The following is a 26151-nucleotide window of genomic DNA, read 5'->3' as shown; positions in this document are numbered from 1 at the left end:
GACAATGGAATGCTGGCTCAGCCGTCGTCCAACAGGCGACAACGTACCAACCGTTGTCGAATTACCTGCAAATAATATAGACAATTAAAGTATATAATATTACTTGCAAAATTAAAGGGGTAATTAAAACAAATTGAAATTAATTTTGTCCTACACACAATATAAATCATACCTGCAGATGCACTACTAACAGACGACGTACTACCTACGTGTGCAGGTGAAGGCGTACCAAGACATGGTGCTGATGCTCCCATGGAGGACATGAAGACCTCAACTTGTCACAGGCGCTGCTCCAATAGGTCATTCCTCGCTCGCTCAGCCTGTAGCTCCGCTTGGATCTCTTCCATCTTTCGAGTGTGTTCGGCCCAATCCCGAGACGTGCCCTGAGATGGTCCCCCTTGTGACCGAGGCCTATATGAGAAACATGTCCCCCGAACAGGTGTGACGTTCGGCCCAACCTGCCGAACCCTCCCTGCATACTCAGACCTCCCAACCGCCTGTTCGTAAGCGTCGTTCGGTGCCCAACGCACCGTGTCTGCGGAGACGCTTTGCGTGGCGGCTGGATCACTGGATAAACTCTGTGTCATCCTCTCCTGTACGTCGTCAACATGAAAAAGTCATATATTGAATAATGACAAATCACACATAATTTTAAAAATAATAGTAAATTAAATCAGTAGCATACGCATAGGACCCGTGTACGTTCGTTCACGTAAGTGCCGTCCTTCCTTGTGTGGGTCTTCACGAACGACGCGGCGCGAGTGGGGGGCGTGCCAGATGTACATGTCTGTCGTCATGCAGTTGACATATATAACAAACAGATAGCGATAAAAATAGTATAAAGAAAAATAAAAACAATTAGCAACAAATATATATAACATAAACATATATATTTTCATACCTCCTTGTGATTAAATCTGACATAACTTTTAGATTCCGTACAATGAGGAAGGTCATTCTGCTCGCGCAGCCTCTTCATCCGTTCAGAGGTTGCCTACGCATTTAACATGAAAATAAAAATGTAAACATTGACACACTTAAATTAAAACTAAAATTAAATAAACTGTTATTAAAAAACCACAACATTTTCTTGGCCTACATACGATTTTTTGCTCACGGCACCAATCTCTCAGCAGGAACTCTACATCTTCTGCGTCATAGTTGCCAAAAAAATTGTCCGGCATTCTCGCACGGATACTCTCGGGCGTGTCACCGTCTCTAATACATAGTTTGGTTTTGAACCTCGACTTCCACGAGCGGTGCTTACGGCCAATATCACATAAAGCCTCCTGTTGTGCCCTGCGCGCGTCTACTGATACAGGTAGATAGAACTCCTCCTGCACATTCAACACATTTTTATAGGTTTAAAAACTTCAAGAAAAACATTAATCTCAAGTTTAATTCAAATAAATAATTAAATTATATTCATAGACATACCATCAGCGCGTCCCACATTGCCTGCTTAATCTGCCTATTTACCTTCGCCCATTCGTCCCGCATGTGTATGTAGGACCCACTCCTGATCAGCATGCCCTCAGCCCGCCGAAATCGATTGCAGGCCCGCCCTACAGGTTGTATAGCAGCATTGTACTGCAATACAACCTTCTTCCCCCTCGGGAGGACCCAGTTTCTCGCTGGGTCGTCAATCACCTCATAATAAATGGTCTCGTCTGGGTTGTACCCTAATGAAAGAAATATTCAACATTTAATCATAAGATTAAAGAACATATATATATATATATATATATATATATATAAACAATTTGTAATCAAATATTTATTTATTTCAAAACCAAAAAAAAAATATTTTGGTAACAGAATATGAGTTTTAAGGATGTCTAAATATGTACTTACCCATCAACCAAATCTGCTCAATCCGTATGTGCTGGGTCGCTGGGTCGCTGGGTCACCCGCAACCTCCTCGCCAACCCCTCCGGCTTGTGGATCCTGCTGATCATCATCTGAATCCATATCCTGAGGACTACCGGGGGCCAACTGATCGGTGCCCAACATCGCAACGTCCTCCTCATGGGTACTCTGGCTCCCCCCCACATCTGGCATCTGACTTTCACCAGAAAGTGGCATCTGGCTCTCACCAGATAAAGGCATCTGGCTCTCTACATGCCCCGGGCCCTGACTCGCCCCCGATGCTGGCATCTGTCTCGGCCCCAAAATCTGGCCAGGCATCGCCGCCTGTGCCGGTATCTGTCCCAACCCCATGGCCGGCATCTGCATCTCCCCGGTCTGTGACAGTGGAAATCTATCATCCTGCGTCTCACTATCAGGGTTACACGTCATAGGTCCACTATACGTATACGGAAAGTACGGCGCATAACCCTGTGACCCCATCCCCTCTCTCACCCACCATCGATAGGCGTTACCCGGTTGGGTGAACCCTATCTGAGATAATGTCGGCAGCTCCGGCAATGGAGAGCTGCAAGGTCCAGCTGTGCTGGTCTGCCCGTGATCTGACGTGGGCACGGCCACCGTACCCGGCAACAATGGTCTATAAGCCCCGTCTGGGTGGTGTGGCCACGCTGCAGAATACAATGCCGTCGAAACAGTGGGCGTGGTCATGGGGGGCACGGGTGGGCTAGGTGCCCGATACGCATAATGAGGGGGTCTCTGGTCCATCAATACCTGCGAACAAATGCAGACAAATTAATTAGAATATGTTTTTTTATTATGTTTTTAATGAACATACTAAAGAACAACGAAATTTATGCAATTAATAAAAATTTGTATTGAGTACAAGCGAATTGTACAAACAATATATATATATATATATATCAGTCAAGTGTATTGAGTTCAAGCTAATTATACTCACAACAAATACATCAATCATTGTATCACGGGAGCTTCAATCGGATCTATGTCGGGCCTGTCGTACTCGAATTCATCATTCGTATCTGGTAGGTCATCAGTGGCTAGTACGAGCGGTACGCACTCATGGTAGGTTGTACCATCCTCATTACTCCCATCCTCCTGTCCAACGTCGTATACGTTGCGCGGTTTGGTCCTAACCGCACAAACCCAATTTGGGTTCCTTCCATCTTCTACGTAGAATACTTGATCCACCTGAGATGTAAGCACGTACGGCTCGTCCTGAATTAGTTCTCCCCTGTGGATGAGGTGATTGAAGTTGACAAACACTAGGCCATACTCGTCTATTGTGAATCCTCTGTCCATCGTGGGGTCTGCCCAATTGCACTTAAATAGGACGTACGTAGTCCTGTCATAGTACTCGACCTCAAATATATCGGTTAACTGCCCGTAGTACGTTTCGCCTTCAACGGTAGGAACACATACGCCGCTGTTCTGAGTCCTCCTTCCCACATCATGAGCAAGCGTGCGAAATAATTTTCCATTTACCACGTACCTGTTGTACTTCACCGCTGTCTCCTTTAGCCCTCTACAACGCATAACCAACTTGTGGCCCAATTCCTCCCTACGTTGATCGTCCAGGCCATCGACCTATGTTTTAATTACAAATAGTAAACATCACATTGGGTAATTATATTGAACCCGCATAAATTTATCCAATTTCAAATTTACAACTATTTCCTTACATATGCACGGTACCATTCGCAGAACTGCTCATGATGTTGTGCTTCAATAAGAGCCTCCGTAATGCGACCCCTAGTGCATGATTGCCTAAGCGCGTCTTTGTGCATCCTACATTCAGCGTATACAATTATGTAATAATTGTTATTAATACTTTTATTCGAATTCTGCTAAATATGAGGTTAGGACTACTTACGTCCGCAAATTGTGAAACTCATCAGAGTTGAACACAATATAACGATGAATCTGGTGCATTATCAACCGGTTCATGGTAACACGCGTGCCCGCTCCCTTGGATCCATCAGGATTTCTCTGAGGTCTGTTGTGGAATGTTGGTGCGTTATTCAGATACCTTGAACAGAACGTTACCAGCTCGGTCGCTATGTACCCCTCCGCAATGCACCCCTCAGGAGCTGCTTTATTGCGCACATTATTTTTGAAATTCTCCAGACTCCTGGTTTAAACACATACACGACAATTTAATTGTCGTCAATTAGGATTACAATTAAATAAAAATATTTATTTACATATTACGCCGAATTTTACCTCTCTGCCGGGTACATCCATCTATACTGCACGGGTCCGCCCAGTCTACACTCGCGCACAAGATGCACGACCAAGTGGACCATGCTGGTAAAAAACCCTGGAGGGAATATCTGTTCTAGCTTGCACAAAGTGATACAGACGTCACCCTGCAGTCGATCCATATCTTCTTGTGATAGCTTTGTTGAGCATATGCCTCTAAAAAATGCAGAAATCTCCACAAGAGGTCTAACCACTTTATCAGGCAATGACTTACGCAGTGCAATTGGGAGAAGCTGTTGCATCAGTATGTGGCTATCATGGCTCTTCAAGCCGGAAATTGTACGGTCCTTGAGCCGAACACATCGTGAAATGTTCGAAGCGTATCCGTCCGGGACCCTAACATTTCGAAGAACCTTCAGAAAATTTTCTTTGTCCTCTCTAGACATTGTGTGACAGGCAGCGGGAATATACGTTTTACCGTTGGCGGCCGTGAACGGATGCAACTTAGGTCTCAACCCCATTTCCTGCAAGTCCAGTCGAGCTGCCAAGTTGTCCTACGTTTTCCCTTTTATATCCAAAATAGTGCCAAGTATATTGTCCATGACATTTTTCTCTATGTGCATAACATCAAGATTGTGCCGAAGCAAATTGTCTTTCCAATACTGCAATCTGAAAAATATACTTTTCTTCTTCCATATAACATCGGAACTCCCTGCACCCTTCTTCCGCTTCTTCCGTTTCTTCTTCTTACCCGCGGTCTCATCCCCAAACGCAACTCCGTCCAACTGTTGGAGAACCTCGTATCCACATGGCACAATCGGTGCGCTGTCAAATTCTTCAGTACCGTCAAATGTCCTCCTGTTAAGCCGCCACAGATGTTCAGGCGGCAGGTATCTCCTGTGCCCCATATAGCAAAATTTGCATCCGTTCTTTAAGCGTATAGAACGCGTCGATTGCATACAGCAAGGACATGCCTTCGCACCCCTGTTAGGCCAACCAGATAAATCTGCATACGCTGGCAAGTCGTTTATCGTTCACATCAACTGAGATCGCATAATAAAATTTTCCTTCTTTGAAGCATCGAATGTTCGTACCCCTACATTCCACAGTTCCAGCAACTCATCAATCAATGGCTGAAGGTAAACATCAATATCCATACCTGGTGAGCTCGGTCCAGGGATAACCAAGGAAAGGATGAAGGACGATTGTTTCATGCACATCCAAGGTGGCAAATTGTACGGCACAAGCATTACGGGCCATGTGCTGTGGGATGTGCTCATGTTCCCAAATGGATTAAATCCATCTGCTGTCAAACCAAGCCGGACGTTTCTACTCTCTGCCATAAAATCTGGATGTAAAATGTCGAACGATCTCCATGCCTCACCGTCGGCCGGGTGCCTCAATACGCCATCCCTAGTGCGGCCTTCTGCATGCCATCTCATATGGGGCGCAGTATGCTCAGACATGAATAACCTCTGCAACCGTGGGATGAGTGGAAACCACTTCAAGATCTTCACCGGGCGTTTTTTTCTCGCTGATATGATCTCACCATCATCATCTACATGTGTATCAGCCCTCCACTTAGACTCTCCACATACGGTACATGAATCTAATTCTTTATTGTCTTTCCAGAATAACATACAGTCATTACGGCACGCCGGAATCTTCTCATACCCTAGACCCATGCCACTTAAAAACTTTTTCGCCTCATACGTGTTATCTGGCAATGCCTCATCGCAAGGAGGCAACAACTGATTGATAAATTCGAGAATGTCTGAAAAAATCTTGTTACTAATACCTCCAACGCACTTCAAATTGTACATGTGTACAGTAGCACTCAATTTACTATGCTTTGTACCAGGGTGAAGGGGCTTCTCGGCGGTCTTTAACAGCTCTTGGTACTTCAATGCGTCCCCGCAAGAGGTATCATCCTGTTCTTGTTGCGGAAGAGTACTGACGGCTTCAGGAACATCGTACACGCCGAAGGCGTCACGCAACATGGCGTGCATGTTATCATCCTGTTCCACGGCGACACCCTCCTGTTCTGTGACTTCACCATGTTCAGTGCTACAGGCAGCAGTATCTGTGCCACTGTGATAACTCGAACACTGACCAGGAATAGCGGACCCAGTCGTAGTCTCGCCGTGCATATACCACAAATTGTAGCACGGATTCATCCCCCTACCTCCAGTCAGGTGAGCAAGAACGTAATCTGGAGGGTGACGCTGGTTATTTCGACAATACTTGCATGGGCAGTAAATTTTTCCATCGACGGCCGTACAGTTACTAACGGCAAATGCCACAAACGCCCTACACCCGTCGTTATACCGTGTCGTACCCCTAGGTGTTGACATCCAAGACTTGTCCATATTCCTCTGTATAGGATTAAGAGGACAAGACAAATCATACGTCAAACAAATAAACGTGTAAAAAAGTTGAGCATGTCACGCAACATGGGGTGTACGAATTTATTTCCCTTTTAAAGGGTTTATGGTTAGAGTTTAGGGTTTTAGTTTTTTTTAAGAAAGTGTAAGAATTAGTTTTATTTTTTTATAAAAAGGGTTTATAGTTAGGGTTTGTGAGGGTTTAGCGTTTAGGGTTAGGGTTTATGGTTAGGGTTTGTGAGGGTTTAGGGTTAGGGTTTGTTAGAGTTTAGGGTTTAGGGTTTAGGTTTTTTTTTTTTTTTTTTTTTTTTTTTTTTTTAAAAGTGTAGGATTTTGTTTTTTTTTTTTTTTTTTTTTCTTTTCTTAAGGGTTTAGGGTTAGGGTTTGAAAGGGTTTAGGGTTTAGGATTAGGGTTTGTTGGGTTTATGGTTAGGCTTTTTTTTTTTTTTAAAAAAAAGTGTAGGATTTTGTTTTTTTTTTTTTTTTCTTTTCTTAAGGGTTTAGGGTTAGGGTTTGTAAGGGTTTAGGGTTTAGGGTTAGGGTTTAGGAGGGTTTAGGTTTTTTTTTTTTTTTTTTTTTTTTAAAAGTGTAGGATTTTGTTTTTTTTTTTTTTTTTTTCTTTTCTTAAGGGTTTAGGGTTAGGGTTTGTAAGGGTTTAGGGTTTAGGGTTAGGGTTTAGGAGGGTTTAGGTTTTTTTTTTTTTTTTTTTTTTTTTTTTTTTTAAAAGTGTAGGATTTTGTTTTTTTTTTTTTTCTTTTCTTAAGGGTTTAGGGTTAGGGTTTGTAAGGGTTTAGGGTTTAGGGTTAGGGTTTGAAAATATTTAGGGTTAGGTTTTTTTTTTTTTTTTTTTTAAAAAAAAGTGTAGGATTTTGTTTTTTTTCCTTTTCTTAAGGGTTTAGGGTTAGGGTTTAGGGTTTGTTATGGTATAGGGTTTAGGGTTTAGGGTTAGGGTATAAATTTAGAAAGTGTAGGATTTTTTTGTTTTTTGTTTTTTAAGGGTTTAGGGTTATGGTTTGTTAGGGTTAGGTTTTTTTTTTTTTTTTTTTTTTTTTTTTTTTTAAAAAAAGTGTAGGATTTTGTTTTTTTCCTTTTCTTAAGGGTTTAGGGTTAGGGTTTAGGGTTTGTTTTGGTTTAGGGTTTAGGGTTTACGGTTAGGGTATAAATTTAGAAAGTTTAGGATTTTTTTGTTTTGTTTTTTTTTTTTTTTTTAAGGGTTTAGGGTTATGGTTTTTTAGGGTTAGGTTTTTTTTTTTTTTTTTTAAAAAAAAGTGTAGGATTTTGTTTTTTTTCCTTTTCTTAAGGGTTTAGGGTTAGGGTTTAGGGTTTGTTATGGTATAGGGTTTAGGGTTTAGGGTTAGGGTATAAATTTAGAAAGTGTAGGATTTTTTGTTTTTGTTTTTTTTTTTTTTTAAGGGTTTAGGGTTATGGTTTGTTAGGGTTAGGTTTTTTTTTTTTTTTTTTTTAAAAAAAAGTGTAGGATTTTGTTTTTTTTCCTTTTCTTAAGGGTTTAGGGTTTGTTATGGTATAGGGTTTAGGGTTAGGGTATAAATTTAGAAAGTGTAGGATTTTTTTGTTTTTTTTTTTTTTTTTTAAGGGTTTAGGGTTATGGTTTGTTAGGGTTAGGTTTTTTTTTTTTTTTTTTTTAAAAAAAAAGTGTAGGATTTTGTTTTTTTTTTTCCTTTTCTTAAGGGTTTACGGTTAGGGTTTAGGGTTTGTTATGGTTTAGGGTTTAGGGTTTAGGGTTAGGGTATAAATTTAGAAAGTGTAGGATTTTTTTGTTTGTTTTTTTTTTTTTTTTTAAGGGTTTAGGGTTACGGTTTGTTAGGGTTTAGGGTTAGGTTTTTTTTTTTTTTTTTTTTTTTTTTTTTTTTTTTTTTAAAGTGTAGGATTTTGTTTTTTTTTTTTTTTTCTTTTCTTAAGGGTTTAGGGTTAGGGTTTGTAAGGGTTTAGGGTTTAGGGTTTGTAAGGGTTTAGGAGGGTTTAAGGTTAGGTTTTTTTTTTTTAGAAAGTGTAGGGTTTCTTTTTGTTTAGGGTTTAGGGTTTAGGGTATAAGGTTAGGACTTTTGTTTTTAGGGTTAGGGTTTCTTTTTTTAGAAAGTGTAGGATTTTTTTTTTTCCTTTTCTTTAGGGTTTAGGGTATAAGGTTAGGACTTTTGTTTTTAGGGTTAGGGTTTCTTTTTTTAGAACGTGTAGGATTCAGAGTTTATTTAAGGGTTTATTATTGTGTTGGTTTTATGGTTATGATTTTAGGATATAAAGTTTAGGGTTGGAGTTTAAGTATTTCTTTAAAAGTAGACGGTCAATTTTAATTTTTATCTTATTTTATTCGTACCCATTTTATTTGTTTGTCCCATTTATTATTTTCAAAAGTGTGATCGTTGGTTTATAACGCTAAACTAATATCGGACATTGATTGATTTTGTTTGACTAACAAAAAAACATTGTAATCCATAATAACACATTCAAAAATATCTATATATATAACCTCTCAAATAAAAAATTAGGACAGGAAAAATTAAAAACAAAAAAAAACACAACATGGCAAAAAAGAACATGGCTTTCAAAAAATTAAAAATACATATAACACTAAATGACACAAAAATACAAACGCCTACACAATTTCAAATTATCAAATGTGTACTAACACAAAAATACATGCAGCATTGTTAAAAACAAAAACACAAATTATATCAAAAATGAAATACCTAGTCCATGAAAACCCCCAAAAAAAAAAAAAAAAAAAAAACAGAAATTTAAGCTTACAAATTACACTAATTCAACAACATTGCAATAAAAAAATATAACACAGTCCAAAAATTATTACAATTATCAATCAAGAACAAATGTCCAAATTATTACAATATATATATAGTTAGTATTTCATTTACATGTTGAAAAAAAAAATGAAATACAAATTTAAGGGGCAAATTACTCACTGACGGTAGGTTGTGGATTTAGGGCTCCTTCTATATATATATACCTGCATATTCGGATTATATTATGGAGAAAGAAAAAAAAAGTTAGCAAATGTATATATATATAACACTAAATTTATCTGCAAATAATATTAAGAACATATAACATGTATATATATCTACTTATTAACTACCGGCGACTGAACACAGAGAGAGAGAGAGAGAGAGAGCCACTGACCGGATCGGAGGAAATGGAACCGACGGCCTAGCCAAGCTGCCGGAGGGACGTCCCAGTAGAGAGAGAAAGAGAGAGAGAGAGAGAGAGAGAGTGAGAGAGAGAGAGCCGGCTGTGAGAGAGGGAGAGCGAGAGAGCTAGAGGGAAGGTCGGTGAGAGAGAGACAGTTGGTGAGAGGGAGAGGTGACGACGCCGGAGCCACGGCAGACAGCTCACCACGCCGGCCGGCTGAGCTCGCCGGAGAGACAGAGAGAGAGAGAGAGAGAGAAGAAATGAGAGAGAGAGAGAGAGAGAGAGCGAGAGAGAAGAAATGGGTAGCTTCCTCTGGAAGCTACCCATTTCTTATATATAAATATATATATATATATATATATATATATATATATATAAAAATTAAATAATATAATATATATTTAATTTATTAATTTTTTTAAACATAAATAATATATATTGTTTGGCCAGGTGGCGCGCGGGAGAATTCCCGCGCAGCATCTGGCCAAACAATTGGAGACGTGTATATAAATACACGTCTCCACACACTACTTTTCATATATTATAATTATATATAAAATATATTATATATATTTAATATATATATATATATATATTTTATCTATTTTATATAAACCCATGCAACTCTAAGTTCATGCAGTGCATGTACTGCATGTACACATGTATAAACCCTAATCCCTAAAACTAAAACATAAACTCATGTTGCAAATTTTTTTTTTTTTTTTTTTTTTTTTTTTTTTTTTTTTTATTTGGGTCTACATATATGCTTCACAAAGTTGGTTTAATTATGCATATAGTACAATATGTTAATTTAGGGTTAGGGTTTACGTACTTATGAGTATACCATATATATATATATATAGAACTCATCATATAAACCCTAATCATAAGTGTATGTATTTTGTATAGCAAAAAACCATAACCCTAAGTGTATGTACTATATATAGCAAAAAACCCTAACCCTAAAATACACGTCCCCCATAGTAGAAATTGTATTTAATTTTAAAAATAATAAATATATCTATATATATAATAAAAAAATAATTATATATATATATATATATATATATATATATATATATATATATTTAAAAAATAATAATTTAATGATCCAAAAAATTAAACTCTAACCCTAAGTGTATATACTATATATAGTTATAAACCCTAACCCATAACCCTAAAAGTATATACTACTTATATATATATATATAAGTATATACTATATACTATATACTATATATATATAAGTATATAAGTATATACTATATATATATATATATATATATATATATATATATATATATATATATATATATATATATATATATATATATATATATATATATATATATATATATATATATATATATATATATATATATATATATATATATATATATAAGTATATAAGTATATACTATATACTATATATACTATATACTATATATATATATATATCCATAGTATATATATATATACTATAGTATATATATATATATAAGTATATATGTATATACCTTTTAATTTCTTTTTTTTAAAAAAAATTATATTATAATATTATATGAATAAATATATATATAATTTATTCAAGTAAGTACAAATACAAACCCATGCAGCCCATGCAGCCCTAAAACTAAACTGTACGTAAACTATAAATTAAAACTCTAACACTAAGTATATATACTAAAATCTAAAACCATAAAAAATAAAAACTAAAACCTAACCATAAAATTAAACTCTAAACCTAAGTGCTAGACTATATATAGCTATAAACTATAATCATGAGGGTACGTACTATATCTAGTCATAAACCCTAACCCTAATCCTCTATCCAAAAGTATATACTATATATATATATATATAGCTATAAAACTGAACCCTAAGTAAATGTACTATAACTATAACTATAACTATAACTATAACTATATATATATATCGGAACAATCTAATTTTGAACTGCTCATGATTTAATATATATATATTTAAAAGTGTACAATAATAACACATGAAAAATATATTGACATTATTATTCATAAAATGTAAAATCAATTAAATTATAACCCATAGCTTTAAGTATATATATTATATATGCATATAAACCCTAACCCATAGTCCTAAGTGTATATATTATATATACCTATAAACCCTAACCCTAATCGTATATACTTTATATATTAGGGTTTACGTAATTATTAGTATACTATATATATATAAATAATGAGCCTAAAAATTATAAGTTCCAAGCATAGAATTTACATATAGCATATAGTTTTCAAAGAAAATGTTATGTGTATAAGTTATGTACACCGTATTTTCATTGATTTGTATGGTTAATAAGATAAGGAGTATTTTTCTTTGAATTTTTATGTTTTAAAAAAGTAACACAACACTTTTTTTTTCTTTTTTTCTTTTTTTTTTTTTTTGAAAAATTAACTGTTTGACACGTGTCCTAGGGGACACGTGTCAAATTGTAACACATTCACAATTGGACGCGTGTAATTATACTCGTGTCCAAATGGACACGTGTACAGAATACACGTGTCCAATTGGACACGTGTAATAATACACGCGTCCAATTGGACACGTGTAATAATACACGCGTCCAATTGGACACGTGTATTCTGTACACGTGTCCATTTGGACACGAGTATAATTACACGCGTCCAATTGGACACGTGTACAGAATACACGTGTCCAATTTGACGGGTGTATGTAATACGCGTGTCCAATTGGACACGTGTATAACATACACGCGCCCAATTGTTTATGTGTCACAATTTGACACGTGTCTCATAGGACACGTGTCAAATTGCACGCGTGTCTACAGTAACCGGTACTGTAGACACGCGTCAAAATGCTACAATTCTTGTAGTGATATATGGAGTACCAAAAACAAATCATATAATAAGAAGAATGAAGCATCCTTTAGAGTTAATCATTCAAAATTCAAACTCTTTAAACAAATTAATCTAACTATTTAATTCTTAAAAAGACTTAATTATTGTGTTAAGAGATCATTGGAATAAGATCTCCTTATTTATCATTGGGCAGACAAAAAAAAAAAAAATCCCTCAAAATGACAAGTTGGTTAATTAATTTATTGATCAATCTCTATGTGTTTTTACATAATTTCTATCTTTTTCTAATTTTCTTTGTTATTATTCTCTCTTGTGTCTCATCGTAAGTGCTTATACAGAAATCATGAAACAATGTTCTAATTATCATAATCTCCATAAAGGTACATAATTCCTATGCATTTTTTAGAAAGCATTACAAACTAGCTATAAGTTTACCCATCATAATTGGAATACATCTAACCATTGTAGCATACTGAAGACAGTTTGCCTACTCTTTAATTAAACGATTTAAAGCATAACTAAATTAAACAAAAGGGTAAAATGATTCACTATATATCGCCATTGGGAAGGAGGAAGAAGATGAAAATGATAGTGAAGCAGGATAAAAATGGAGTCTTATTCATCCTTTATTAATTTATAGCTTAAGATAGTACGTTTAACGTGTAAGTCGAGCCAAACATATAGAAATATAAGTGGAATTAATGCATTTATTGGGCTTACTTGTATAAGAGGGTATCTGATACCCTCTACCTACACTCAAGAGATGTATGAAAATTAGGTTGAAAAAACTCATCAACATTCACTTTAGGCCAAACCCAAAGAGTTTTGGGGCATTCTCCCTATTTTTTACAACTCCTCATTTTATAATATTTTTTGTTCGACTATTTTTAACTTTTAACATTTAACTTTTAGAGAAAATTTGGAATAGAAGCCATGGAAATGCAACCAATGGACTGTAAATAAATATCAAACTAAGAGGCACGACTTCTTGAACATTGCAAAGAGTCTTGTCTACCTCTGCGTAACGCCCCGCCTTTTACAAAAATGTGTAAATGAAAATTTTGTATTTTACGTGACATTACGAAATCATCAGAGTTATAAATTGGCAGTGGAATGTATTTTTTTTTTTTTTTTTTTCTAATGATAACACATCAGAGCATCTAACAAAAATACTTCAAAATATATAAAAAAAAGTGTAATTGAATAATTACACATTAAAAATAGTATTTATGCCATGTATGACACATATAATTTACAATCAAATTACTCAGAATATCATTATTACATATCAATAAATATATAAATATCGTTTTCCAAATATATAAATGGTTAGGATCAAGTAGACACATTTTAATCCAATGGATGAGAGTTGATGCATCTTAGCCTTATCTCCAAGGCACATGAGTTTCATCATTACTAAGGTAGTGCATTCTAGATGTGGGATGTGGGCAACATTTGTGGTGATGAGTGCACAAATCAGAGGAAGTGGGTGATGGGTTGTCCAACCAAAAGAAAATATTAAACAATGCTATATATTAATTTTCGTCTAAAACAGAGATACTATGTTTTGCGGGTGTTTTCGCATCATTAACGAAGTTAAAAAACTATTAAATTTGGAGGGTAGCTAGAAGACTTCGAAACGAGCGTCTCAGTTTTTGAATCAACCAAAACGGAGTTTGTTTGACCCTGTTTTCGTCGTTACAAAGTTTAAGATCCGTTTGAACTTTTATTGAATTGAAACTATAAACGTCTTTTTTTAATCAATGAATATTTAATAAATATTCATATTTATTCTTTTGCCTAATATTAGGTCTTAAAATTAATTTAAGACATTATATTTTATGTTTTAAAATCTGGGGCGCTACATTCCTCCCCCCTTAACAAAATTTCGTCCTCGAAATTCGTAAACTATGCTTTGCATAAAGTTTATATTAAGGGAAAATTTAAATTCCTAAATATTAAGTCTAGTGATACAAATTTTAAGTGCAACATTTAATTATTAAACATGAAACATAACAAACAAGCATACGACATAGTATGACAAAACATAAAACAGTATAGATAAGCATACATCACCCAATACTAACATTTCACACAAAGTGTTTTTCAAACAGTGTTTTATACCTATAGCTCTCGTGTTATTCTTAAACATTTAGGGTCAAATATAACGGTCCTCAAAGCAAATCGTTCTGATACTATTCTGTAACTTACCCAAGTTACAGTATGTCACTAACTATTCACTAGGCCACAAAGCAAAACTGCTCTGATAGTATTCTGTTAAGGGGAAGCGAATGTAGTGCCTCAGATTTTAATACATAAAATAGAATGTCTTAAATTAGATTTCAGACCTAATAATAAGCTAAAAGAATAAAATAAATATTCATTGATTAAAAAAAAAACGTTTATAGTTTCAATTCAGTAAAAGTTCAAACGGACCTTAAACTTTGGAACGATGGAAACAGGGTCAAACAAACTCCGTTTTGGTAGATTCAAAAACTGGAACGCTCATTTCAATGTCTTCTAGCAACCCTCCGAATTTCATAATTTTTCGACTTTGTTAAGGATGCGAAAACACCCGTGAAACATAGTACCTCTATTTTGGACGAAAATTCATGTATAGCATTATTTAATATTTTCCTTTGGTTGCACAACTCATCACCCATATCCTCTTATTTGTGCACTCATCACCAAAAGTGTTGCCCATATCCCACATCTAGAATGCACGACCTTAGTAATGATGAAACCCATGTGCCTTTGAGATAAGGCTAAGATGCATCAACTCCCATCCATTGGATCTGTGACGCCCAGCATTTTCAAGCTCATAAGAAAACATTGATATTGTTGAGGAGACAATATCCTTTTGATTTTTATAAGCAAACCTATAGGTGACTTTTAAGTCTCAAACTTTGACTGAACCAAAACAGGTCAATCGGACTCAGATTTAGTTGATTCAAAGACCGTTGTACTCACAAAATTTGGTGAGAAGTCCACTGGTTGACTTTTTGGGTTTATAGTTGACTATTTAGATGCCAAGTGGCACTTTTAGTTGAACTTTGACCTCTAAATTAGGTTTGATAAATATATTTTTCTGGTTTTTAATTACTCAATATAGTATATATAAAGTTCATACTTGAATCTTGTGAAGTTAGAATTCAATTTGGTAACAGTTGACTTTTTGACCAAAACTGGTGCCTAATTGATCCAACTGTTGAATTTTTAGCAGAAATGAGTTAGAAGCTTAACACTAGCCGGCCCAAATATCTTCCAGATCTGTATTTTTGTTTTTGACTCTCCTTTGTGGCTAAGCCATCATGAGAGAAAGAGAGAAAGTTGGTTTAAATTTCATTTCTTTTATCATCATGCAAATGCACTACCTTAGTAATGATGAAACCCATGTACCTTGGTGATAAGGCTAAGATGCATCAACTTTCATCCATTGGATCGAAATAAGACTACTTGATCCTAACCATTCATTCTCCTATAAATAGAACCAAAGTGGAAGGATGCAATACCCATTAAGCTTCACTCACACACACACACACCTACAACCAAGAGAGAAAATTGTGAAGTTGTATAGTTTTGTGTGGTTCAAAGCTTGAAGTATGCTAGGAAGTATTTTGGTAAGTTTCCAATCATTAGTTTCATTGATCTTATGACCTTTGTAAAATGATAAAAATATTCTTGTTAATATATATATATATATATATATATATATATATATATATATATATATATATATATATATATATATATATATATATATATATATATATATATATATATATATATATATATTTATCGATTTTATCATTTGCATTCCTTTAAGGAGGCTCTGCCACCTGATTACCCTACCCCTTACATCATAATATCATTATATATATATATATATATATATATCCGCATCTATATAAACTGTTAAGATTCATGTTTGAGCGTTATGTCACCAAGAGCTGCACTATGTTTCAGTGTTTAAACATGAATCGTTGATCGTATTTACTTTTATTTTCCTTATGATATATTTTAAATCCTTTAAGTTCGTATTTGGTGGTATTGGTCATATAGCCTCGTCACCAAATCATGAACCAAGGTTTTAAGATTGTTATAAGTGATCATCTCAAAAATAATGAAGTGATGGATAATAATAAATTTAAAAAGATGAGTGTCTATAAACAATATTTTGTTTAATAGATAATTGATATATATTTCATTGTGTGGATTGATTTATATGCAGAAAAAGGAGCTAAATAACACAAAGGAGTGTAAGTATGGATGTACTTACTGAGGAATGATTCTATGTTTCATTAGGATTGTATGGTGTATGTTCATTGCATGAGTGTTTGTTCATGCATTGCATGTTGTGTCCAATTAATAAAATGGCTGAGGAGATAGCCATCAATGAGCTGATGTAGTAGTAAGTGGAAGGAAGGTTAATCAGTGGACCCAGAGGGTTCAGAGTGACCCAGGGGTGTCCGAAGTCCTAATATATAACTAATGCTGGAACCGGTAAGATTCCAGTGCAAACAGGTAAGACTTTAAGTGGGAGGCAAAGGACGTGAATGGGTTCAGATAACCTAGGACGAGAGATCTGAAGAAAGATGATCATAAAATACAAACTAGCTAAATGGTTACTACGATGCATACTCATACAACCTTTACATTTACATTATTTATGAACTGTTATTAGTTTGATGATAACTTAGATATGAAAATAGATGACTCACTTGTTTGTCTATGCAAATATGATGACGCCATATTTGCATAGTTACTGATGCAGATCTAGAAGAGGAAGGCATAGACTCATATGCCAGTTTTAATGGTTTATGAATCCATTGCTGAAGGAATATGTGCTAGCTTAGAAAGTGCTAGTCATATTTATGTGTGTTTCATTTCATGGCTTGTAATAATTATGACTATGTTTTGTTTAGCATATTTTTATGTTGTATGTTTATGTGCCGTTTGTGGCACTTATTTTTAATGCACCTAGTGTGCAAATGGCGTGTAATGATAACCTAAGCAACTTTTAATTAATGCATCGAAGTATTTCAGTCAGCTCTAACGTGTTATGCTATCAATTCCTAAGACTTTAGAAGAACAAAATATATTACGCTGTGAGAGTTATATCTGATGTAATAACGTCACGCGGAAACTGGAGGTTTCTGCTTACGAATTTGCTGGCTCAAATTTGGGGTGTTACAGGATCAAAATGTGTCTACTTGATCCTAACCACTCATTCTCTTATAAATACCATCAAGCTTCACACACACACACACACGGCCAAGAGAGAAGAAGTTCTCTAAGCTCCCCCTCTCTACTCTTCTTGCTCGACCAATACCCAGAAAATAAAAAGAAAACTAGAAAATTTGACTGACCAGAACTGAGTCATAACGAACTTGGATTGAGTCAAACCAAAAAGAGAAAGTATTTGTCTTGAATTTTTCTATCTACCCTCAAAATTTCACGTCAATCGAGAAGTAGGTCGGAGTAAGCTAGCCTCCATTTGGACGGAAATCCTGAAATCAAATAGAAGATAAATGGACTTTGTTTCAGAAATTGTTTGGTAAGTTTTCTGAAACAAAAGTTCTTTTATCATCTATTTGATTTTAGGATTTCCGTCCAAATGAAAGGCTACTTACTCCGACCTACATTTTGATGGTCAAGCCTAGTCCGATTGACGTGAAATTTTAAGGGTAAATAGAAGACTTCAAAACAAACAATTTCTTTTTTTGGTTCGACTCAATCCGAGTTCATTATGACTCAGTTCTGGTGAGTCAAAATTTCTGATTTGCTTTCTATTTTATGGGTACTGGCCGGGCAAGAAGAGTAGAGAGGGAGAGCTTAGATGACTTATTTTCTCTTGGCTGTGTGTGTGTGAAACTTGATGGGTATTGCATCATTCCACCTTGGTTCTATTTATAAGAGAATGAATAGTTAGGATCAAGAAGACACATTTTGATCCAATGGATGGGAGTTGATGCATCTTAACCTTATCTTCAAGGCACACGGGTTTCATCATTGCTAAGGTAGTGCATTCTAGATGTGGGATGTGGGCAACACTTGTGGTGATGAGTGCATAAATCAAAGGAAGTGGGTGATGAGTGCATAAATCAAAGGAAGTGGGTGATGAGTGCATAAATCAAAGGAAGTGGGTGATGAGTTGTCCAACCAAAGAAAAATATTAAATAATGCTATATATGAATTTTCGTCCAAAACAGAAGTACTATGTTTGGCGGATGTTTTCGCATCCTTAACGAAGTCCAAAAACTATGAAATTCAAGGGTAGCTAGAGGATTTTGAAATGAGCGTGTCAGTTTTAGAATCGACCAAATCAGAGTTTGTTTAACCCAGTTCCGTCGTTCCAAAGTTTAAAGTTCGTTTGAACTTTTATTGAATTGAAACTATAAACGTCTTTTTTTAATAAATGCATATTTATTTTCAAAATATTCATATTTATTCTTTTGCCTTATTATTAGGTCTTAAATCTAATTTAAGACATTATATTTATGTCTTCAAATCAGGAGCGCTACATTCCTCCCCCTTTACAAAATTTCGTCCCCGAAATTTGTAAATTATGTTTCGCATAAAGTTTATATTAAGGAAAGATTTAGATTCCTAAATCTTAAATCTAATGATACAGATTTTAAGTGCAACATCTAATTATTAAACATGGAATATAACAAACAAGCATACGACACAGTATGACAAAACATAAAACAATATTGATAGGCATACATTTTTTAAAAAATGTTTTATATCTATAGCTCTTGTGTTATTCTTAGACATCTAGGATCAAGTGTAACGGTCCTTAGAGCAAACCGCTCTGACAACCATTCTGTAACTTACCCAAGTTACAGTATGACACTGATTGTTCACTAGGCTACAGAGCAAATCGTTCCGATACCATTCTGTTAAGAGGGAGGTATGTAGTACCCCCAATTTTAAGACATTTACCCTCTCGAGCTCCCTTTGAAATGACTTGACTTCATCTTCCACTCTAGAAGGGAAACTTGCTCCTTCTATGAGTTGGGGGAGTCGTTGTAGGAGAAAATTCACAACACTGTCGGCCATTGTTGCTTATCTTGCTTCCACAAAACAAGAACGATACATGATAAGTAAGTAAAATAACTACATTAATTGATTGAATAAAAGCAGCTCTTAAACTTCTTCCCGGTTTCCAACGCCCAACAGCAAGCCACAAGGTATTGAGAAAGACTTACTGGGGTCAATAAAATATACAGCTCTGAATATGCCCTATTATGGATAACTTCTTCCTGAATTCCAACTGCAATTCAAAAATTAATCAATTTTATGTAACCCTTAAATTAAAAATAAAATCCATTTTGAGTTAAACGTGGGAACTCACCTTTCATTTAATTTTGGTTACCACATGATTGAAAAAATTAATCTGATCTCTCTCTCTCTCTCTCTCTCTCTCTCTCTCTCAAAAGTTGCCTAGTCCCCTTGACCCCTTCCTCTCTTTCCATTGCTGTGAAAAAAAAAAAAAAAGAAAAAAAAAACGATTGGGATGTTAATTAGTTTGATTTTTTTTTTTTGAAAGTTTTATTCAAATTAGAATGTTTAATATGACTTATTGTTAAGTTTGAAAAATATATTCTTGTTATAGATCTAATAGGTTATGAAACATCCCATTTACATCTTGGACTATGTTCAAACTATTCTTTCTATTATTACACACAACAAAATATATCGTTCTTATTCATTTGCTTACGCCGATGAAAAGAAAATTCAGTACATCAATTTTTTTTTTTTGTTCTTTTCCCATATCCTTAGCTTACCGGACATGAAAATCTGAAAGAAAAAAGTGATTGGAACATTTCTTTTTTGTTGCGCTTGTCGATCAATTGATCGCAGAACACAGTTTGCGAATTTCACCATCAGTACTACCTTTGACCCCAATGTTGCTCATCTTCACCATGGACTTTCCAAACTCTACACTGAAGCTTAACCCAAGCAGGCCTCTCAACCCCAAGAAACGCTGAACAAAAGTTTGGGTGGAGGCATCGGTCCATAGCTTCTGATCTGACTCCAGAACTCCCCGGCCGCTCCTCAAGTTTGTGAAGAAAGATGTGTCGAATCTATTTGGGCTGCCTGTGTCTAGTCCGACACGCGTTGTCCCGTCTCCATTTTGTGGGCAGAGCGCTCGTAGTTGAGGAAGGAAAGCGGCATCAATGGTGGGATCCGGACCATTTCCGGTTGTAGTGAAGTTATATAGTCTGTACCTGAATAACTGGCAAGCTGATGTCCCAATGGTGTGCCCACCTTATCATCACAAAAAAATGCATACAATTCAAATCTAAATATTTAAGGAAATCAAATTTTAAGCATATATATATACAAAGTATTGTTTTTACATATCCAACCAAATTAATCAAATTTATGCTTAGTTTGTTTTGGTGTAAAATCATTTAAAATGAGTTTTTTTAGAAAAATGACATTTTTTGGCATTTGGCTCATACGGAAAATCAACAAAATATTTCTTTATTTTCATATAATCTAAAGAGATGCGGTGAAGATAAAGACGACGAAAATGAGTTGCAAAGAAAGAGTGTTCAAAAGAGTAAGTGATAATAAAAGATATTCGATGGTGAGATTGAAATTCATGAGTGCAATTGCATGCGCCCATATTGATATGGACAAACAATTGTGAGAGGCCTTGGTCGGGCAATCCAAGACCTGCTTAGACAAGTTGACTCATAAAGAGCCTTCTCATAATAGCCTGCCTAGAAGAGTGTGAGAGCAATGTAAAATGGTTTATGCTTCTGTGAGGCATAAATCATTTTACGTCTAATAAAGATTATTTCTTTAGTCAACTGAAAATATGTTCAGATCGACCAATATTTTACGTCACATATGACCATCCTGCAATAGGTTGAGCTCAAGTTGACCAATGAATAGGATCCTCTCATTTTCAAATGAAATGGATAATATTTATTTTATGATCATTTAACGTTAGTATATCTAAACGATTTAAATGATGTCACATTATTTAAATTTTTTAAAATACGTATTAATATTAATTTTATGTAGACAAATAGATGCATTATATCACTTTAAATCCCGATTAGGAAATATAGAAAAATCCTTGTCATCCCGTTCATAGTGAGCTCAACCTCATATTGATATTGTAACGAACTGTAGTGAATATATAGTATATCTGCGTTAATATAAATATTGCTTACCAACAAGGGTGACAAGATCCTGAGTGTTGAGACCCTTTGCGGCAAACTTTTGCTTTTGCACATCAATGGAGTCAGTGAAGCCAGGCAAATTTGCAGCATCGGTGGCCAACGATACACGACCATCTCTGCGTCCAGTGGGCACCTGCCAAGTCGGTCCAATTGTCTGGAGGGGAAAAAATGCAGGAAATCATCAATGGAGGCATGGAGCTACCATACATATATGGCAAATAAAAACATGGGAAATAATTACCAGAACAACAGAATCGCGGGCAGCAAGGGCAAGAATATCAGCACAAGAGACAACCCCAGGACACGCAGCCTCAAGCTGTGCCTTGGCATCGTCAATGACCTCAAATCCTCTCAACGAACGGTTGGGTGCGGCTGTTTTCTCGGCGTTGGGCCCGTCAACAAGCACAGAAGCGTCGCAGCCCTGAACGAAGCAGTCATGAAAATGCATCCTCAACAGTCCGGGAGCGACTGTGGGATCGGACCGGAAATGAGCTTGAACCGTGGAGCGGACAATGGATTCGGCTCGAGGGCATGTGGCAGCATAGAACCCGACGCGTGTGGCTTGGGCATTCGCAAAAGAGGCACCTAATCCGAGCAGGAGAAACGCCAAAAGGAATGTTCGGCTAGAAAGTCCACTACTTTCCATTTTTGATACGGTGAAAAGAAGAAAGAAAGCTCTTAATTTGCTTTGGCTTGGGATGATAGGGATGTTGTGGGAAAGGAGAGGTCGATCACATGTTCTTATAGAGGATAATGTGAGGTCAAAGGTCGGAGAAGAAAGTAAGCAAAGCCGGCGGGAAAGTTCCGCGCACACTGAAGTACGTCGGTAGAGCTGACCACGGAGATGCAGTAAGCCTGATGGGCCTTTGTCTTGTAATGATTGTGGGGTTGCATGGTACTATATATGCCGCGTAAGAATTAGTCGTCGTGGAGGATAAAGTAGATATATAGATTGTCCATTAATTTAGAGATAAAGACAATGAGGAGGAATAAGATAATGGCGGTAATATCTCAGCCACGAAAATGATTGAAGGATCACCTTTCAATTCATGCATATCTCATATTTGAGAAGCTATAAACAGATCAGATAATTGACAAGAGCAAGAGGAAGGGGAGAAAAGTTCGAAATAAAAATATTTGTCGTGCACAAGAGCAGCCTCAATCCATCCAATTCTACTCAGCACAAGAGTACAAGAAAAGCGGGCAAATGTTTTAGAGAAATTATGTTTGAAGAAATTATAATTATTATTTTTTTATTATTTTTATTAAATCATATCAACATACATATAAAAATCAAACTAAAAGTTTGAGTTCTAGCTATGGTCACATTAGAGTTTCTGTGGCCGGACAATTTAAGAAGTAGAATCTCAAACTTGAAAAATAATTTACAGTTTTGAAATAAAAAAATTATTTTATAAAAATTAAAAAAGATTCTCTGATAATCAAAAATATTTTCAGTTTAATTAACTACTATTTTTTATTGTTTCAGACACTGAAAAATAGAAAAAACAACTTTTAAAAAAAATTTTACGTCAAAATAAACGAAGCATAATTAAGTAACAAATAATTGATTTATTTATTTTTTTGGTCATTTGGATGGGATCTTGAATCTTGGAACTATCACTATCCAGTATCCACTATTTGAAAAGAAAACCCAAACAGAAAACGACAGCATCGATCGGATCAGTATATATAAGTACGTATCAATCATTAGAATACGCATTTTTCGCATTTTCCTGCATTTCATAATTGTGGTTAGAAAAATAAGACACTTTTAATTACGTAACTGAGAAAGAAGAAAAGGAAAAAGAGAAAGAAAATCAGATCTTATTTCACTTTAACTGTTCAAAACTGATGATGCAGATATAGCCTAATTGGGGTAATTTTTGAGTGCACTGCAATATATTGGCCACAACTTTAATTACGAGTATCCGATTCGCGCATTTGACTCCAATTTGAAAAGCTCTTTTTGGCGCGCACGTCGTGGCCACCAGCTACGCTTGGTGCACCTCATTTTGATCCCAACATTTGCTGTTTTCCTTTCGAAAACCTTAATTTTAGATTTTTTTTTTTTTTTTTTCCTTTTATGGTAACTTTTCGTTTACCGTTTAGGAGGTGATTTTGAACCCGATTTGGGCCAAATTTTTGGCAGCCGACTTATTTCATTCCATATTTCGTTTTAATAATGTTATTAGGGTTTTGTTATTTTTGGCAATTTTCAGCTATAATAGTCCGACTTGTAGGCGTTTTTCGACAGACAATTGAATATTGATCGATATTTTTTCTTAGAGTTTCTCTCTGTGTTATGGGATAATTTTTCTGTCTTCTTCCTTGCAAACTACCTGTTAATTAGCCTATAGAATAATCATTATTCTGTCCAGAGTTAACTGCCTGGTCTACGTCTTGTGGTGGGTGTAATATATATATATGTGGAGAGAAAATGCTACATTTACATTTATCTTTACAAGGTTAGTTGATTTGACAGTACATATCAGTTCTTCTTAATTTTTTTTTTCTTTTTTTTCTTTTTAACAAGAATTAATCTAAAAGCTGATAAATTCTATAATTTTTCCTTTTCATATATGTTGCCGGTTGCTTAGCCGGCCTGTATGTTCCACATGTATTTAGCAAAATTATGTTACAATTCTCTCGTGTTCTCGTGCTTTTTATAGTGAGAGCATTGTTTTTTATTTAAGAAATAAAGAGTTTGAATATTTGTAAATCCATCAATTTTTTTTTTCTGTAAAATAGATAACATAAACAATATGAAATATAATTATAACCCTAGACAAATATTTTTGAAAAAGTAGTGAGAACAAAAAAAAAAAAGTGATTTGGGATAGGTGTGATTATCACGGCCAGAATTATTTTATTATTATTATTATTTTTGGCTCATTATTTTGGTCTTGAACTTTTAAATTGTGAGGTATAATTGTACGGAAACAGAGACTAGTTATGGCATTTTCCTAAAGATTTCCCTTCTTCTTTCTCCCTCTCTCTCGTCGCATAAAATATTTTTTTTTAATAAGTATATAAAAGAAGAATTACGAACAATTAAGAATAATAAGTTAGGAGTGGATAACTCAATAATAAACAACAGAACGGCAGAACATTTCAAAAAAAAAAAAAACACAAAACAAAACAAAAATTAAAATAAAATGCATCAAATCAATGGCACACACATAAATATATGTATAAAACATTTTACTATGAAGCCTATGCATTTCAAGAATGAAATAATTCGCATTGAAGTGGGAAATAAGTCTTTTAAATGTAGTTTACCGGTCAAAATCATCGTTTATATATATATATATATATATATATATATATAGATTCGAACATGATTTTGAGGTCAAAACTGGGAGAAGAAGTAAGCAAAGGAGCGCGGTGGGGGGTTCCACACTCCAAGTCCAGACTGAAGCAGCAGTTGGGGCTCACTTTTGTCTAGGGTTGGCAATTCGGGTCGACGAGTCGGGTTCGTGTCGGCCCGGTTGACCCGATTACACAATCGGGTCTGACACGAACCCGACTAGATTATTAATCGAGTTGAATTTTTGAACCCAAATAAGACTCGTCTGCGAGCTGTGTTACCTGAACACGACTCAAGTAACACGTTTACTTTCAACCAAACCTTGAAATCTGAATTGGTGAATCCTTGATTGATCAGAAAAGTAAAGAACTGAGAAGAGAATCCAATGTTTATCAAAACAAAATCAATACAAGCATTAACAAATCTAATTGGAAATTCACCTAAATCGGCACAGGACCAAACTACTGAAGGGTGAAAGTTGTATAACACTGAAGTGAAAATCTGGAAGAAATTCAAGAGAAGATGAGAACCCAAGAAGTGCAGCCGTGCGGGAGTGCGGACTGCGGGCGACGGATGTGCATCGTGCGGGCCGGTGCTGCTACGCCGACTAGCGGGCTAGGGTTCTGACTGCAGAATGCGGGCGACGAGCGTGCGCTGTGCAGGTGGTGCGGCTACGCTGACTAGCGGGCAAGGGTCTCGACTACAAAGCGCGGGCGACGAGCGTGTGTTGTGCGGGTGGTGCGGCTACGCCAACTAGCGGGCTAGGGTTCCAACTGTGGAGTGTGGCGACGGGCGTGCGCCGTGCGGGGCTGCTAGCCGGTGCAGCTACGTCGACTAAGGGGCTAGGGTTCCGATTCGTTCTTACTTTCTCAGTTTCTCAGCTTTCTCCAATTCTTTGTTTCTAGATTCTTCAATCTTCATTGTTCTTCTACAGTCTACGTTTTGTGACTTACTGACTTGTCTTTCGGACTTCGGCCTTTCTTCCTCTTTTTTATTTTTTATTTTAAAAAAAAACCGTTTCTAATCGTGTATGACGGGTCAACCCGCAGGTTGACCCGCCAAACACGATTTTAATCGGGTTGACTTGATTATGACCCGAACCCGATTACAATAAACTCAAACCCTATTTTTCCGTGTCGTGT

At 35.7% G+C, this 26151-nt stretch overlaps 1 protein-coding gene across 1 annotated transcript; it reads right to left on the bottom strand.

Moving 5' to 3' along the window:
* Positions 1–20235: 20235 nt before the first annotated feature.
* On the bottom strand, positions 20236–22547 carry LOC133882582 (peroxidase N1-like). Its single transcript, XM_062321786.1, has 3 exons — positions 21941–22547; positions 21691–21853; positions 20236–20770 (listed from the first exon to the last, which is right to left on the bottom strand). The coding sequence occupies exons 1-3, from the start codon at positions 22343–22345 to the stop codon at positions 20349–20351; spliced, it is 990 nt and encodes a 329-aa protein (XP_062177770.1). The 5' UTR covers positions 22346–22547; the 3' UTR covers positions 20236–20348.
* Positions 22548–26151: the final 3604 nt, after the last annotated feature.

The sequence above is a fragment of the Alnus glutinosa genome, chromosome 11 (assembly GCF_958979055.1).
Source record: "Alnus glutinosa chromosome 11, dhAlnGlut1.1, whole genome shotgun sequence".
Classification (NCBI taxonomy): Eukaryota; Viridiplantae; Streptophyta; class Magnoliopsida; order Fagales; family Betulaceae; genus Alnus; species Alnus glutinosa.
The sequence above is the reverse complement of the archived record's forward strand: the minus strand, read 5'-3'. Positions and strand labels throughout refer to the sequence as shown.